Here is an 18700-nt window from a genome sequence, read left to right as displayed (position 1 = left end):
AAGGTGTAGAATTTTCAATTAAGACAGGGTACATGTGGAATTATCGGGCTGGAAAGTATGACAAGCTTAGGAGTTTGGTTGGTTCAGTGCCATGGCATGTACAACTGCAAGGACTAGAAGTTGATAGTGCATGGGAGGTAGTTAAGAAGTGCTTGCATGAAGCAATGGCTGACTGTATACCTAGAGTCCGAATAATAAATCAAGTAGGGGTTAAATGGATGAATAACACCATTAAACTTGAGTTGCAAAAAAAGAAACAACTATGGAGGGAATTTAAGGAGAAAGGTGACTGGCAGGCACATGAACGGTATAAAGCGCAGGCCAGAAGGGTGACGAGTGTGGTAAGAAAAGCAAAAAAGGATTACGAAAGAACATTGGCCATGCAGGCTAAAGAGAATCCTAAACAGTTTTTTAGATATGTAGCAAGTAAAAGGAAAAATGTACATGGCAGATTGATTTTAAAGAATGCCGATGGTAGGGAGGTAACTGAATCAGTTGAGATAGTTGAGTTACTGAGTGAGCACTTTGCAAAAGTATATCATCCAGGTGGTGATATTGCAGAAACGAATAAACCAGTAGATTATACGGGAATTGTGGTTAATGAAGTGGAGGTGAGTAGTCTATTGCATAACCTCAATGTCAATACATCTGTGGGATTGGATGGTATACCAGCTCGTGTTGTACGAGAAGCAGCTAAAGAATTGTCAGTACCCTTGACCATTTTGTTTAATTTGAGTCTCGGGTCTGGTCCTGAGTGGGTGGAAAGAGGGGAAAATAGTTCCACTGCATAAAGGTAGTTCCAAGACTGCTGTTGTAAATTACCGACCGATTAGCATATCAGGAATCGTTGTCAAGGTCTTGGAGAAATTAGTCAAGAAAAGAATACAGGATTGGATAGATGAAAATGGGATATTGTATGGGGGACACCATGGTTTTGTGAAAGGTAGATCATGCCTCAGTAACTTGCTCACGTTTTATAACACAGTGACAGCTGAACTGGATAGCAGTAATGGGTTTACAGTGATACTACTGGACCTTGCCAAGGCCTTTGATAGGATACCACATGGAACCCTAATCAGTAAACTGGAGCAGATGGGTATAGATATAGGGTTGGTGAGATGGATAAGAGGGTGGTTGAAGGAGAGATATCAAAGAGTGGTTTATTCAGGAGTGGAGTCTAAAAGACGTCTTGTGACTAGTGGAGTGCCACAGGGCTCTGTTCTTGGACCACTGCTTTTCAATTTGTTCATCAATGATATTGGAAAGGATCTGAGAGGAAGTGTTCACTTGTTTGCTGATGATGCAAAGTTGGGTAGAGCAATTGTGAGTGCACAAGATGTCAAAATTTTACAGGATGATTTGGATAGTTTGGAGGACTGGGCTAGGAAAAATGGATGTCAATTTAATGTGGCAAAGTGTAAGGTTATGCACTTTGGGGTGAAAAGAATAGCAGCAGTATATCGCATTGGTGGAATCATATTCCAGGAGATTGATGAGGCCAGGGATTTGGGAGTGTTGGTGGATAGGGAGTTGAAGTTTAGGGGGCACATTGCAAAAGTAACTAAAACAGCTCACCAAATCACTTGGCTTCTGAAAAATACTTTAACATGCAGAGACGAACAAGTTGTTGTTCCTCTGTATCGAGCCTTGATAAGACCCCATCTGGACTTCTGTGCCCAGCTATGGGCACCAGGGTTTCTTCGTGATGGAGAGGAAGTGGAGAGGGTCCAGAGACGAGTGACCAAGATGATAGCAGGTCTGTGGAATGAACCTTATGAGAATAGGTTGAAGATTTGTGGGTTGCAGAAATTGGACGATAGGCGAAGGAGGGGTGATATGATTGAGACATTCAAATTACTGAAGGGTTTTTATAAGATTGATCCAGAAGATATTTTTGAAAATATGACTGGTGGTGGGAGGACTAGGGGCCATGCATGGAAGCTGGGCAAGAGCGTGGTTGACAAGGGTGTTAGAGCTAGGTTCTTTACTTGGAGAATGGTAAATGAGTGGAATGAGCTTCCAGAGTCTGTTGCGGGTGCTACGACCGTGAATGAGTTCAAGGCAAGGTATGATAGATACTGTGTAAATGTTGAATAGTTGTTCTTGACATGATGTTAGGGCCTCCCTCGATGAGTCTGTCGACTCCTTGGAGTTTCCCGGAACAATAATAATAATAATAATAATAATATACGAGTTGCCCCAGTCCTGAAAATAGTTCAGGTGCAAACTTGTTTGCTTACACTTGGATAAAGGATTAAATCAAGTCCTTTCTTTTAAGCTTACATGGTGATCCGAATGCATTTTTGAAAACTATGGAGACAACTACTGTGTTTGAATAAAAACTTTAGTTTAATATAACTAAAATCTACATTCGACGTTTCGACCTTTATGCCAAGGTCATCTTCTGGAGCATACAACTATACACAGAAAACAAGCTACACTACAATCAAACTGGTTTGTTAAAGACACTGACCAACTGCTACAACAATTGTTGGCCTGACCTCTGGTGAAAAAATAAATAAATAAATAAAATAAAAAAATTATACATCAATGCTAGAGTCCTATTATTGGTGTTATCTGTTGGTTGTAAAAATACATTGGGCACAACAACAAGTATCCATCTATATACATATATTAACATCATGTACATTCAGCCAGTTGGTATGGAATGGTTTCTAATACTAGCTGAAGATTGGCTAGAGTCCTGACTTGCTGGATCTTAGGTAGGCTGAATGCCATCCAGATCCTTGGAATTTTCATGCCATCTTTGTTGTTGATATTTGGGTTGTTTATCAGGATTTCGCAGGCTTCCTTAAATTTCCTTTCGTACCAGGTTTTTGTGTGCGGTGTAAAGAGCAGGTGCTTTTCCAGTTGATTTGGTGTAAGGTGTTGCGTGCATGGTCTGAGCTGTACCTTCTTTTTGTAAGTAAAATTTGTTTTGCCACACAAAGTAACCGGACTGTAGTACATGGGCAAAGAGGGCCGTAATGTCGGGCAGAAATTTGTTCTGTAGTAGGAGAATTGTCATTGATGGGGGACATTAGTGAAAAGGGCAGAAACGTCGAAACTGACTAATAAGCCGTCTTTGTCGAGTGTTATGTTTTTAATTTTGTTTATAAAGTGTTGTGTGTTTTTTATGTAGGAGGGGAAATGACCTACCAACTCCTTGAGTGTTGCCGCTAATTTCTTGGCTAAGTGGTAATTGGGACTGTCTATTCCTTCCACGATTGGTCGAAGGGGCACATTTTGTCTGTGTATTTTCAGGACCCCATATATTCTGGGGGGGGGGGGGGCATAGTGGGGTTTGAGTTTTTTAACCGTGTCTGGTGGCCAGGAAGTGACAGGCTTGAGTAGTTTCTGTGTTTTATCCTTTTTGTTGGGTTATAATTTACCATTTTATGTGTGTTGTTATCGGCTATTAGTTGATTCATATGAAGTACGTTGTCCTGAAAGCAGATAAAGGCAATTACCACTGTCAACAGTGGCGTTGCCTTTATCCGCTTTCGTTATTATTATGTTTTGTTTGGCTTTTGATGACTTAATTGTTCTAATTCTGGCCACCAGACAAAGTTAAAAAAAACTCAAACCCCACTACGCCTGCCCCCCCCCCCCAGAATATATGGGGTTCCGAAAATACACAAACAAAATATGCCCCTTCGACCAATCATGGAAGGAATAGACAGTCCCAATTACCACTTAGCCAAGAAATTAGCGGCAACACTCAAGGAGTTGGTAGGTCATTCCCCCCCTCCTACATAAAAAAAAACACACAACACTTTATAAACAAAATTAAAAACATAACACTCGACAAACACAACTTATTGGTCAGTTTCGACGTTTCTGCCCTTTTCACTAATGTCCCCCATCAATGACAATTCTCCTACTACAGAACAAATTTCCGCCCGACATTACAGCCCTCTTTGCCCACGTACTACAGTCTGGTTACTTCATGTGGCAAAACAAATTTTACGTACAAAAAGAAGGTCCAGCCATGGGCTCACCACTATCCCTCCCCAATCGCTAACTTCTACATGGAAACCTTTGAGCAAAGGGCTCTTGATTCTGCCACGCTAAGACTGACTGTCTGGCTTAGATACGTTGTCGACGTGTTCGTAATCTGGATGCACAGGCGACAAACACTAAACACATTCCTCAGCCACCTGAACAAACAGCATGAACACATACAATTTACCATCGAAATCAAAAACCAAAATTCGCTCCTGTTCCTAGACACAGTAGTCGCACGTCTTCCTTCAGGCAGTCTATCCTTCACGGTCTACCAAAAACCGACACACACACTGGCCAGTACATACACGCTAATTCATACCACCACCCATCACAAAAATATGGAGTCATTAACACCCTTAAAAACAGAGCTACAACAATTTGCTCTAACCAGCAAGCCCTGAAACAAGAACTAAAAATCATCAGCGACACATTCATAAATAATGGCTATAACAAAAATACTATTAATAAAATACTCTGTAAAACAAAAACGAATCTAGATTACAGTAAAACCATAGCCATCCCATACATTAAAGGGTATCGGAAAAAATCAACAGAATCCTACAACATTATAACCTCAATGCCGCCTTTAAACCATCCACTAAACTTAAAACCATATTCAACTCCTCTAAGAATCCTCTCCTCCCATTAGCACATCCTGGAGTCTGTTGCATCCGCTGCACCTGTAACTTACCGTACATTGGTAAAACAGGATGGACAATCCTATATGCAAGAAAGAATACATTAAATATAACCGTTATGGTGAAGCAGGCCTCTCAGACCATGCACTCAACACCTTACACCAAATCAACTGGAAATGCACCTGCTCTTTACGCTGCACAAAAACCTGGTACGAAAGGAAATTTAAGGAAGCCTGCGAAATCCTGATAAACCACCCAAATATCAACAACAAAGATGGCATGAAAATTCCAAGGATCTGGATGGCACACATTCAGCCTACCTAATATATAAGATCCAGCATAAGTCAGGACTCTAGCCAATCTTCAGCTAGTATTAGAAACCATCCCATACCAACTGGCTGGAATGTACATGATGTTAATATATGTATTTCTACAACCAACAGATAACACCAATAATAGGACTCTAGCATTAATGTATATTTTTTTTTTTTTTTCAGCAGGGGTCAGGCCAACAATTGTTGTAGCGGTTGGTCAGCGTCTTTAAGAAACCAGTTTGATTCTAGTGTAGCTTGTTTTTTGTGTATAGTTGTATGCTCCAGAAGATGACCTTGACATAAAAGTCGAAACGTTGAATGTAGATTTTAGTTATATTAAACTTAAACTAAAGTTTTTATTCAAACACTGTAGTTGTCTCCATAATTTTCAAAAATGCATTAAATCAAGTATATAATTTCTTGGTATCTTTAAATTATAATGCCTCTTCCTAATTACTATTGTCTGAATAAAAGCATCTTTGCTATTATTTAGCAGCATCCCACCTATTTGTTTTCATCTTGGAAACACCAATATTGAGATTTTACTTTTCTAATTCTTCTGTGAGTTCTACTTATTTCCGTTTGATGTTTTTATGTTAATAGTGCCTATAACAACTGAAACCTCTTCTGAGGTTTTAGTTGTTCCATTAGCTGACTTTATTTTCTGACAAAAAGAATGGGACATTGTTTAAATGGATGATTCCCCATTTAACATATATTATGTTGTACCATCATTTATATGTGGTAAGTGCCAGTATAGAATGCAATTTGGTTGTCTGTCCCAAGTTGCCAGCCCATTCTTGTTTATTATTCAGGTAGATAATTTATTACCACAAGATAAGGATGGGACATCAGGTCAGAATCTCTGGTTTGTTCTCTACTCTCTATCCAGCCTATGTGGAGGTCTCCTCCTGCCTATCTAGCGTTGACCTTTAAATGACCCTACAATAAATTATTCATCTAGACATTATCTGTTGCAATTAGTAATAAACTGTTTTATTCACGGTAACTGTGTATACCATTAATAAGATTGGCATTCTGTGTTGTATTGCTTGGATTGTTTGGCATAATCTTTTGCATTATTATTGAATCAGTTTATATAATCCACCTGTGAATTGTTCTTGATAAGCAGAAAACCTTAGAGGGCTAACAGTAAACAAAATCTTGTTGCTGCAAGAATTAGATGCACAAAAAAAAAAAAATAAATAAATAAATAAGTGCAACTGCAGTGATTGTGTTTTTGTACATCGTACAGTTTAAGGGGATTAAGACCAGAACTTGCTATAGCACTTTAATGTAATGCAACAATTGCTTGTCTTCTCTTAATAATTATAAAAGCAGATTTTTGATATGCATAAATATTAAAATACTGTTATAACATAAATTATCTATCTACTTGTCAGAAAATTAGCTAATACTGTGGATGTCACCTCTTTCATAATCCAGAATTTGTCACATTTTGTTTTTTGTGGAACCTTCTTTGCCCATCCATTCTCAGTCTCATCTCTTTTTCACTGGTACTAAACTAGATGACTTATGAGTTCTTCTCATCATTTCCACAGTCGGATTACTATTTTTTATCTTCCTAGTCAAACTTCTGCTCCAGCTGAATAACTGGCTTCTCTCCCATTCTTAGTTTTTCAACAGCTGTACCAAAGCAATCCAAGGTTTAAAATGGCATATCAAACTCCACCTGTACAACCAGCCTACAGAAATTTGTCACCTACTCAGCTACACATTGAACCATCTAAGGCCTTTGGATTCACCTTGCTGAAGTCTCACATCAAGATTGCACTCTTGTAATATGGTACATAGATAAAGCTGAGCATTTATCATCAATTTTCTCGTCCAACTTTTGTATAGATGGCCAAGACAAATCACTTCCCCTATGAAAATAGCTAGTTGCTTGTCTCCTGATCTTGTACCAGAAAAACATCAGAAGAATCTTTAATAGCTTAGATATCATCAGATCTTTCAGTTTGAATGGCATCTCCATATTCCCAGATGAGTCTTTGACTTCATGAGGGTAATAATAATGTTGTATTCAAAATTTATGTGAACAATTAACACTTCTGCCTAGCTGTCATAGTCATCTAGCATATATTCCAACATCATGGAAGGAAACCTTTATTCAGCTCATTCCAAAAAAAAAAAAAAAAAAAAAGTGATAGTGATCAAGCTCTTGTCCTAATTTTGATTCTCTCAAATAGTGAAGATGGTAATTAACATCAGGCTTCTTTACTAGCTGGCAATTCGCCAAAATTGCAGATATCATAGTAATCTTTTGGTATACAAGTGACGAATATATTTGAAGAAACTTATGGCCATGCTTGCTATTCCAGAGTATTTGATCAGGTCTGGTAAGCAAGCCCTTACTATCATATAATATTATGGTTTGTCTTTGACCAGTTTATTCTCTCTTAATGCTAGACTACCCTATGACTACATACTTATTATTCCACTCTTCCTCCTGTTTATTAATCATCTTTCAATAACTACAAATCCTGTCTGCAGTTTTGCTGATGACACAACAGTTAATTTCTTTTCATTTGGCAAATTAAACCATGTACTGTACAAATGATTCCAGCTTAATGATCTTCCCTTAACTACAGTCTTAAACACTAGTCTCCTCATTTTTCAGCGGTATGAGGTGAACTTAATGCTACCAAAACACATTCCTGTTTTATTTCTTGCAAGAATTCTGATTTCCAGCTAAAATTAGATTTCTCCGCTTGGAATGGCCACACAAACTTTTCCACTGAAGATACTGCTTTTTTTTTTAAGCTATATATATATATACACACAGTGGATTCCAGCTAATTGGGCCACATCGAGAATAGCATAATTTGCCCCAATTAAATGAAATTGCATGTTACGAGTTTAGAAGGTGCATGTATAAGACAAAATGCAAGTTTAGACAAGTTTTTCATTTGTTGCGTAGCAAAATTACTGACTTATAAACAATTAACTGATCAAAGTAAAAATTTTCCATAAGAATAATTTCATTTATATACATATAAAACGCATGGAAATTAATGATGTTGCAAGAATTTATCAAGCATAGCCATTTTTTGATTGGCTGCAATTCAATGAAATCAGTGCAGATATAATATTGCCTTCCTACATGAAATAGGCATAATCTAGTAATAAATTTTCTATCATCTGGGTAGTTCCCCCCTCATTCAAGCTCGACAGCTATCAGCCATAAACTGTACTGCTTCTAAAAGATTGACCTCCTTTTCACTTGTCAAGAACTAATAATTTTTCTTTATTTCCATTGTAATTATATGTCCCAACTCATAAGCCAATTCTTAAAAAATCAAATATTATTCATTTTGGTTTACATGGTAAAAAATGGTAAACTCTCCATTCTAATCCCTTTAAAACATTGAAGCCTGGCCCTTTTTTCTAATAACAGCTTTCATTTGCCAATTCCTGACATATTTCAACAGCATAACACCATTACACGATCTTTCCTTTCATTGACCATACAGTGTAGCATGTTTATAATGCAGGGAACTATCTGATGTGGCATAATAAAACAACCCTGTTTTGTTAGTATTGCATGTGTCATCAGCATTAAATTTTTGAATAACAGTTATGTAATTTTTTCTAACACTCCATATGGTAGAGGTTTCCAGCTGACCTAGTTAAATGCCATTGTGTCCTTTATTGTTATATTCTTTTTTTTTTTTTTTGTTCGTGTACATTTGTCCCAATAAAACAGTTTCCCTGATTAACTGATGAACCAATTAACCAGAATTTATATCTTATCACACTGTGTAAATCCTAAATTCTCCCAATCTTGGTTGGATGTGAAGAATTGCATTAAAACCCTCACTAAAGATGCTTATTATTATTAAAATGAGGAAAATAGTTAGATAATTTCTCTTAACTCATTCTGGTCATTTTTTCATAGATGTTCTGTTTCTGCTTTATGAATTATCTATAAATGTTTTCATAGGGCACTACTCCACTGAACTGACCACTATCACTAATCAGCTTTCTTCTAAGCATGTAAAAACATAAGCAGCTTCTCATCAGACATCCAAATATTTCAGCCCAAAATTTTAACTTACTGAAGCAAATTCACATCCTCTTCTTTCTTTTCATCTACCTCTGTTCTTTAGAATAATCTTCCTTGCTCTGTTTTTCCAAGGACTTCAGCTGTTCAAAAAAAAAAAAAAAAACATCATGAAAAGACAATTGGAAGTCTGTTTAGTTTTGAATTATTTATCATTTGAGATAAATCTCAAATCCCAATTTCAGGTTACACTGATCCATAGTCATGTTAATGTTAAAGCAGTGTAAGATAAACTTTATCATTAGTAACTTTCAGCATTTGATATGATTGATAACATGTTTGTAACATGCTATGTAGGTAGCAAAACTAAAAAAAAGAAGGGAGGAAAAAAAAAATTTTTAAAACCATTAGAAAAGAAGATACCAATTTAATGCATAGTGTAACCTTCCAGAAACACTTAAGGAGTTATTATATAGCTTAATCTGTGATTATTAGATGCTTTTGAATATTTTAAAATTTGTACTTTTTCTTTTATTGGGAAAAAGAAAGCCATTTATATTGCAGTGTAGTGTGTGTTTTTTTTTCAGTAACTGCTTTAGATCCAGGCCTTTCCAATGGTACAATGAAAGTGGTTACTCTAGAGGTGTGTATTTATTTTATTTTGCTTTTTAAGTAAAAATAGAAAATATGACTCTTTCAAAATGTAGAAATTTTAGCCTGTAATTTCAACCTTATGTCTGCTTCAGTGAAAGAACATCTCAATTGTTAGTTAAATTCTCAGTGATTGGTTAAACAGACTGAGGAAAGTTAGCCCACAAAAGTAGTGCATGTCTATGCAATACAAAAGGAATTTCATGATGCACACTAAAATAATACACACATTTTAAAAAATAATTTTATTTGCGTCTTAGTTTTCCTTAAACGCTACTCCACTATCCAGACGTTTTTTCATGATAATTTTATATTAGTTTCTTAAATGGAAAATTTTCTACTGTAGCATTAAACAAACAAGGTGCAATCACACTGATTCTGTGCAACATAAAAAATAAACATTTTCACCAGAAATTTTAAAATAGCTGAATTTTAAATTTGGTGGTTGTGTGTGTGTGTGTGTGTGTGTGTGTGTGTGTGTGTGTGTGTGTGTGTGTGTGTGTGTGTGTGTGTGTGTGTGTGTGTGTGTGTGTGCTGTCAGTACTTGCTTTAAACCTTTGAAATATGTATACAGTAATTTCAGTGTATTTGTTCCTGAATGGAACAAACTAGAAGATTGATTATCTCCAAATCTGCGAGATTCTTACTTTTTTCCTTCATATCATTTTACTTTTTTTCTTTTTTTTTTTTTTTTTTTTTTTTCAGCTTATTATTCCTAATTCTTGGTTGTAACATTAACAACAGTAGAAGTTTTTGTAATAAAAAATAAATAAAAAATACTAGATTGCTTTCAGAATTTTTGCTAATTTCAGTAAAACTAGTAATCTAAAGAAGGAAAAGAAAACATATATCAAAACTTGTCAGCATATCAAATTGGCATATATCCTATTGTTCAACTCAAGTTATATTTTTCTTTTATGAGTTAACTTATGATGCATGCTCATTATATTCAAGAAAAGTGTTAAAAGGGATGAAACACATAATTAAATTATTAATCTGTTCTAAAATAGCATTTGAAGATTTTTTGTGGTGTAAAATTTAACCTTTGTAATAATTATTATATGGAGTCCAATAACTCATTGTTGGAAGGTCACACTAATCATTACTGACACAATGTCTAACAAACATCTCTTCTTAGTCGTTCACTGACACTCGTAACTGTTCCTGGCAATGTCACTGAATCCTCTCCACATTCACATTTCAAAGAAGCCCAGGTGACCAAATTTGTGCACATAGCCCAAATAATCATATCATATCATATCAAATCCTTATAAAGGAGGATAATAACTGCCTTATCTTCCTGCTTGTCAATGTGTGTGTGTGTGTGTGTGATCCATTGAGATATTTTTTCTAGTCACTTTGCAATATGTCTTCTCAACTTCAGCTCTGTTCTCAGTTTCACCTAAATCCTAAAGTTCATCAGTTTCTTGCAGAGCAGTTTTAATCCCATAATGCATAACTTGACACGTTGAATTGGTAGCCAGTATTCTTTGATCAGAGTAGTCTGTTTAGATCATCCTGCATTATCTTTACATTACCTTTAGTAAGCATTATACTCTCTTCACTTCAATGTCATTGACAAACAACTGAAATATTACATGATAATCAAGTATCATACTCCTATCAACCTATTCCTGAATTATAGTTTAGGCTACTATGTAAATAGCATTTTGCATGATTAAGTTTTATTTGAATATTTATGAAGTGTTCTTTACAATTAACAATAGCTCAAGAGAAAAAATTCTATAAAATGTCCTGTGACTGTTTTAAAATTTGACAATATATTATTTTTTTAAAACTATATTTTAGGTGGATGGAGATGATCCAGTGAATATTACTCCAAAGCAGAGTATAGATGATAGAGGTATGCAGCTGTTTTCTTATTTAGTGAAGTTTTTTTTTCAGTGAAAAGGTTAAGAGTTAAAGAAAAACTTCTGAACTGTATCTGGCTATGGATTCTTATCATTGATATTGCTCATGTTGATGTTTAGTGGAGAAACGTACATCTAGGAATAATAAACTAAATTTATTTAGCTGTTAAAATTATTATGCCAGTATTTTGCCTTTGTCAACAAGGCATCTAAATGAGGACGAAGAAATGCACTATCATGAAGGCAATCTCAAACTGAGTGAAAGGTGGGCTCCTACAGTCCTAACTGGTGTCCTCTTTGGGGTGTGGAATCTTGCTGAAGGTCTCCAGAGGTGGTCTCCCAGATATTTGGTAAAGTGAGGCTGCTAAATTTAAGTCTTTTGAATGTTGTGTTGCAATGGATTTATAGAAAGTGGTGATCCTTGTCCGTGGCATTGTCTGATACTCCAGATTGGACATAATTTCTATTCCTCCAGATTGATATTAGGTATTCTTCCAGATGTTCTAGATGGTGTCTGTATGTTATACCTTTTTTTTAAGAATGCGTGAAATTTTTTGAGACACCTGGATGTAGGGAATGGCGATTGATTTTGGTGTTCTAGATTTGGTAGATGGGCAGAGTTTTGTAATGGAGAAAGTGCCTCAGGTGTGATTGATTTTAGTAGAGAAGCTAGGCATGTGGTCAGAGCTGATGGTTCTAGCTCTGTTGCTAAGGTTTTGATAATACCATATTGTTTGGAAGGGTCGTGATTTGATAAATAATGGATGTACGCTAGCACATGACTTCTGAACTCCACTCGCAACAGGTGAGATATTAGAGGCAAGTAGTGAGTGAATTTTCAGCTTTGTTCTAATTGCATTCAAATTATATTATTTTCTTTGCATAATTTACACTTCTTTATTTTAAAATATCTTATTCACTGTCAAGTTATTTGATCACAAGTGGGCAGCGAAGGGTTTTCTAACCCAATGTCATATTCCCACCTTCTCGTTTTCCATCTCACTTGTAGGTATGCTGTATTTGCTTAAACCAGATGATGATGATAGTCAAAAGGGACAAAATGTCATTCTAGTTGGGGTTGTCATCTACAAGATCTGCACTATTTTCATCACTGAACTAGGACAAACAGTGAAGAGTCAGCTGCTACAACAAACTTCAACTCAACATTTCTGATTCAGATCTAATTTAATCTAATTCTAATTCAACAAATCTAATTCTGACAACAAAGTTGTCAGAATTAGATTTTCACTTTAAGGTAGTAGTTGAAATCAGAGGAATTTAACAAAGATTGTTATGTAAGTTATAGATCTGGGAAGATGAGGTACCAAGAGAAAAACTGTTCAAAATACTACAATTATAGAATGTCAGTGGAATATTATATTGAACAATACATAGTCTGTAAGTCATTAGTGAGAACTGGAGGGATAGAAAGATGGATTGCTACAAAATCAGGTGTTATTTTCTGTATAGATAGCATTTTAAAGGAAAGTTGCATTAGACATCATATCAAAATTGAAGACATCATATCATTCTAAATAAATACACTAAAATTCTGCAGGATCCCTTAGTTACATGGAATAACCTGTGTTTTCATTCCTGAATCAGGAATGAAAAAGTGAATATAGGCAGAAACATCAAAAATGTTTGCTACATTCTGGATGGAAATTTCTCCTATTTGGATCTGTAGGATCAATAAAACATTTCAGCTATTTTGTTACAATTTTAATTGAAGATAGCAAATTAAATATGGAAATAGACATCAGAATAAGAAAAGTGCTGTGGTAGGAAATAAGGTTAATAAATTTATGGAATAAGATATTTTTCAAAAAGTCAGTGTTTAGAAAGGAATGACAAAACACCAAATCATGTGAAATATTGAATAATGATCATGGAAGTAGAATATAAAAAGATTTTTTTCACTCCTGGAAAACTTGAAGTATAGCTACCACAATTGAAAAATAGAGATATTTTTAGATAGCAATTTAACTAGTGACAAATGTAATAAGAGAACATATGAATGATGGCAAATAGATCAATGTGCAGATTATGTAGAAGGAATGGTCACATGCTCTTGGACATGTGGAGTGAGTTTAAGGGAAGAGTGGTGGATTTATATAACAAGGATGGCTTGTACTGAATGCATTTGGTACCAGGAGTTTGGAGAAATTATTTATTGGTATAAGACAACATAGAGAGTTGTTGAAACTACATTAAAAGGTAAGTTACAGCATTAATGATATAAATGTGCTTGTCTGGTTCACAGAGAATCTCCCATAGGTTTACTAAGGGAAAGCCATTTTTAAGTAACTTTACTCATGTTTTATAATGTTGAGTAAGACAAGGGAATGGATACACTCTGATACTTCTGGACATTGATAATACTTTTGACTGGACACACCATGGAAGGCTGTAGCATAAGTTAGAAGATATGGGATTGAATTATAAACTATTAACAATTGACTAACAAATATCAAAAAGCAATGTATGGGGGGGAGTGATCCAAAATTTAAGGTAACTAGTAGTGTGTACCCCATGGATCAGTCCTTGGTCCATTGTTATCCATTTTATATGAATAACATTGGAAAGGATTTGATAGGAGACATATAGCATTTTGGTGGCAATGAAAATATAGATGGGGGTGCTTAAGCGTCAAAACTATATAACTGAGAGGAGACCTCCACATAGCCTTTAAAGGAATGCAGAGAACCGACCAGGGCTTCTGACCTAATGTCCAATCCTCACCTTCTTATGGTGCACCCAACAGGGTGCACCATAAGAAGGTCTGGATACTGAACGAACGAGGCTGGGCTGGCAATTTTGGGATTTAGCTGCCCAAATTGTATTCTTATTGGCTTAAACCAAAATACAAAATGGTGGTACAACATGACAAAATTTTATGCCGGCTGGGGCGTCGCCTGGTTAAACAAGGCCCCCGTTGTTTTCGGCAGGGAACCATGGTGAACAGTGAAAAGTCAGCTACTGGAACAAATCTGAAAACACACCCCAACTCAACATCACAGAGATAAAGATCGGTACTATCGCCATAGGAAGGCCTGAATGGCAAAGAAATGGAACTAACTGAGATCTTTCTGAGCAATAAATACAAAATGTTATATTCAGGCAATAACAATCAAAGAAAAGAAGGAGCCATAGTATTCAATACTAAATACGAGGCTAATCTTCTTGAATGGCAGGCAGTCTCAAGTAGAGTGATGTGGGAAATATCAGAATGGGGAACTGGACAATGAGACTTAGTTGTGTGGTCCCACAGAAGGTTCTATTAAGGTAGAAGTGGAAGAATTTTTTGTTGCTTTGGAGAAAGCAACTGACACAATGAAAAACAAAAAGTTGGTCTTTGTTGGGTATTTAAATAGCAGAGTAGAAAATGATTGTCAGACATACAAAAATATTTTGGGAAAATTTGGAGTAAAGAGCAAAGCCAATAATAATGGGAAATACCTGTTGGATTTCTGCTCAGGACATGGACTGGTTATTACTAATACCATGTTCCAACATAAAAATGTGCACAAATTCACATGGAGAGAAGAGGCAAGGAATAAGAAAAGGCTCATTGACTTTGTTATTGTTGATAGTGATGTTTTCTCCCTGGTGCAGGACACCAGAGTGTACAGAGGATTTTAAATTGGAAGTGATCACTATTTAGTCTTGATCAGGATAAAATTGAATTTTGTATTGAAAAGAATAACATGTAAGAAAGTTTCGAAGCGAATAAAAGTTGGGCAGCTCTCATATGTGAACTGTAGACTAAAATACACAAAGATTATTGAAGAAAAAATGAAAGAGTTTGAGAACAGCAACCAAACCTCAGAGAATCAGTGGCAAGCCTTGAAGAAAACACTGATTGATTCAGCCAGAGAGGCATGTGGTGAGGTTGTCTGCAAGGATAGAAAAATCAGAACTCCATGGTGGACACAAGAAATTAAAGAGTGGAGGAAAAGAAGAAAGCATATCAAAAGTTCCTGGCACATAAGTCAGCTTGTGTTCTTAGAGAATGCAGAGACAAATGTAAGAAAGCTAAACACTGTGTAAAACTAGCTAAACAAAAGTCATGGGAGGACTTTGGCAAGAACATAGAAAATAAATATCAATAAGGTGGTAAGATTCTGGAGGTTGTTGAAGAAGCATAGAAATGGAGGAAAGAGTGCTGTAAAAGGAGTTAGAGATGATAAAGGTTACATGAAAACAGGAGAAAAAGATATCCTTGAAGTATGGAGTAATTACTTTGAAAACCTGCTAAATGAAACAAGCAGTAATGATGTAAAGAACAGTGGTAAAAAAACACTGACAAGGGCATACAGTCAGGAATAGATATCCATACTTGAAGTAGAACAAGCCATCAAAGACATGAAATGTGGAAAGGCAGCAGGAGTAGATGATATTCGATCAGAAATGCTGAACTATGGTGGTATAAAAGTCTTACAGTGGCTGGCTGCACTTCATAGTTCTGAAAGCCTGGATAGAGGAACAAATTCCCGATGATTGGAGTAGAGCTCTCATAGTACCCATATATATAAAGGGAAATAAAACTGAATTGAGAATTACAGCGGTATATCCCTACTGAGTATTCTTGGCAAGGTTTATGCAAGTATACTTGAGAATAAGCTGCATTCAGGACAAATAGAGGCTGTCGGGACAGATTTTCACTTTATGAAAAATAGTTGAGAAATCACAGCTATATAACAAAGATCTGTATTTCAGTTTTGTAGATCTGGCAAAGGAATATGACAAGGTGCCAAGAGAGAAGCTATTCAATATGCTACAGCTATATGGTGTCAATGGGGCATTATATCAAGAAATACTTAATGTTTATTTGAGTTGTAAGTCAGCAGTTAGAATTGAAGGAAGTACAGGAAGATGGTTTAATGTTAAATCTGGTGTGAGACATGGATCTACATTATCCTCTACTGTTATTCATTATCAATATGGATTACATTATGAAGGAAGGTGGTATTAAACATGATATCAAAATTGGAGATGTTAATATCAGCTCTTTGCATTATGCAGACGATGTTATACGTCTAAATAAATCCGCTACAAGTCTGCAAGATTCTCTGACTAAATTGAATAACTGTTGTAATAGATATGGTATGAAGGTCAGCAATAAAAAGACAAAGACAATGAAAATAGGCAGAATCGTTGAAAATGTCAACTATGTTGTGAACGGAGAACCTGTGGAACAAGTAAAACATTTCAGCTACTTAGCACGATTTTTAGTGAAGATGGTAAATTACGTAGTCTGTTCAATAAGTAATAAGACTATATTTATACAGAAAACAGATTACCTTTAATCGCCAACATTTACATGGTCTTTTTCAAAGTAACTACTGTGGGACGCGATGCATTTGTCCCAACGTTGCGTCCACTTCTTAAATATATGTGAGAGTCCGTTTTTTGAGAGTTCTTTCAAAACCGCCTCCTCAGCTTTTACACATGCTTTGTTGCTTTTGAAATGGCAGCCTCTTAGTAGTTTCTTGAGTTGAGGAAACAGCCAGAAATCGCACGGTGCGAGATCAGGACTGTATGAAGGGTGTGGTAGGATATCTGTGTTGTTCTTCTGCAAAACGTCCACTACACAACCAGCAACATGTGGCCTTGCATTATCGTGGTGCAATAAGAAGCCATTCTTCAGCAATTGATGCTTCCTTTTGACGTGCTTGGTGATAATCGCTGCTGTGTTGATCATTGTCTCTGCGATGGAAGTTGAAGGTCTTCCCTCATGTTTAAGATCTTCCACATTTTGCCTTCCTTCCTTAAAAGTTTTATGCCAGCGAAAAACACTTGCCCTCGACATTGCTTCATCGTGGAAAGCTTCACGTATCATGTTAAAAGTGTCCGATGCCGATTTTTGCAAACGCACACAAAATTTAATCGCATAATGCTGTTTGAAGGATGCTTTCATTTCGAAGACTGGTCGCACCTCGTAGGCGTGCCGATGAGCACTTGTGTTTAGTCACGTGACACTCTGGCACATCAGCCCGTATACGCCATCTATCAACCTCTTTTGTTAATATATACGGCAACATTTCTTTATTCCACAGAAATTAATATTGCGATGAATGGTTTTGCCACAGTAAAATTAGTCTTCAGCCCACGTAAATATGGAAATAGACAACAGAATCAACAAAGCTGGTATGGTAGGAAGTCAAATGAATAAATTCATTTGGAATAAGAGAGAAATTAAAAACGAGGATATTAGGAAACAACTTAACATTGTCAGCATCCAGGAATGTGTTAGCAGAGCTAATCTCAGGTGGTATGGTCACTTAAATAGAATGGTTGAGGAAAGATTAGCAAAACAATTGTTCTCTGCCGGGTTGTCAGGAAAATGATCCAGAGGAAGACCAAGATATAAGTGGATTGATACTGTACAAAGTGCCTTAGAAGATAGAAATATAAGATCTGATAATGTTGGAGTCTTGACAAATAACAGACTGATTTGGAGGAAAATTGTAGATAGGAAGTTAGTAATGGTGTAAATTTTTCATGTAGTACTATCATATCCTGTACACCCCTTGAGGGTACATGGCAGGAATTTGATGAGGATGAAAATATAGATAAGATAAGCTAATCAGCTATTTGATTGACATGCTGTACTTATAGAATGATTTGAATGAGCTGGAATTGTGAATATAAAAATGGCTCAGTTCAATGTTTTCAGTGTTAGTAAATGTAAAGTTATGCATTTTGGCACGATGAGATATCCAATGGCATATTATATTAGTGAGATTATGCTTGAGGAAATTGATCAAGTTTGGGATTTTGGAGTTTTAACAGATAGGAATTTGAAATTCAGGGTCCATATAGCAGTGATTACAAATACAACTCAGAGGATAGTTGCAATGTTTAAACAAACATTGATGCATTAAGGATAAGGAATTCATTTTCTTTTTACAAGGCCTTGATATGACCTAACATCGACTATCATAATCTGTCTCTTGATTTCCAAGATGATGCAGATACAGTAGAAAGGGTGCAATGGTGAGTTTTAGAGGTCCCATGCTAACCACTCTATGTGACTGGTACAATCTGGGGTTGGTTCCCCTCAGGCTTTCGTTTTTGAAAAAAAAACTTATTGCTACATATTCTCAGTAGAAAAATAGAATTGGACAGAAATTTAGGAAACCAAATTGACTATGAACATGGACTTTTAGATTTGGAACATGGAACATAGTT

General features: G+C 36.0%; 1 protein-coding gene across 2 annotated transcripts in view; it reads left to right on the top strand.

The window, feature by feature from the left end:
• The window catches only part of LOC150101829 (ADP-sugar pyrophosphatase-like), a 139116-nt gene that overhangs the window by 106917 nt on the left and 13499 nt on the right, over positions 1 to 18700 (top strand). For both annotated transcript variants that reach the window (XM_090400229.1, XM_090400228.1), the window contains 2 exons: positions 9572 to 9627; positions 11445 to 11499. In XM_090400229.1, coding sequence (XP_090256355.1) covers positions 9572 to 9627; positions 11445 to 11499 — 111 coding nt within the window. The remainder of the gene's footprint in view (positions 1 to 9571; positions 9628 to 11444; positions 11500 to 18700) is intronic.

This window comes from Typopeltis vanoorti, chromosome 11, assembly GCF_054136105.1.
Source record: "Typopeltis vanoorti isolate ZY-2024b chromosome 11, IOZ_Tvanoo_1.0, whole genome shotgun sequence".
In the NCBI taxonomy this organism is placed as follows: domain Eukaryota; kingdom Metazoa; phylum Arthropoda; class Arachnida; order Uropygi; family Thelyphonidae; genus Typopeltis; species Typopeltis vanoorti.
The sequence above is the reverse complement of the archived record's forward strand: the minus strand, read 5'-3'. Positions and strand labels throughout refer to the sequence as shown.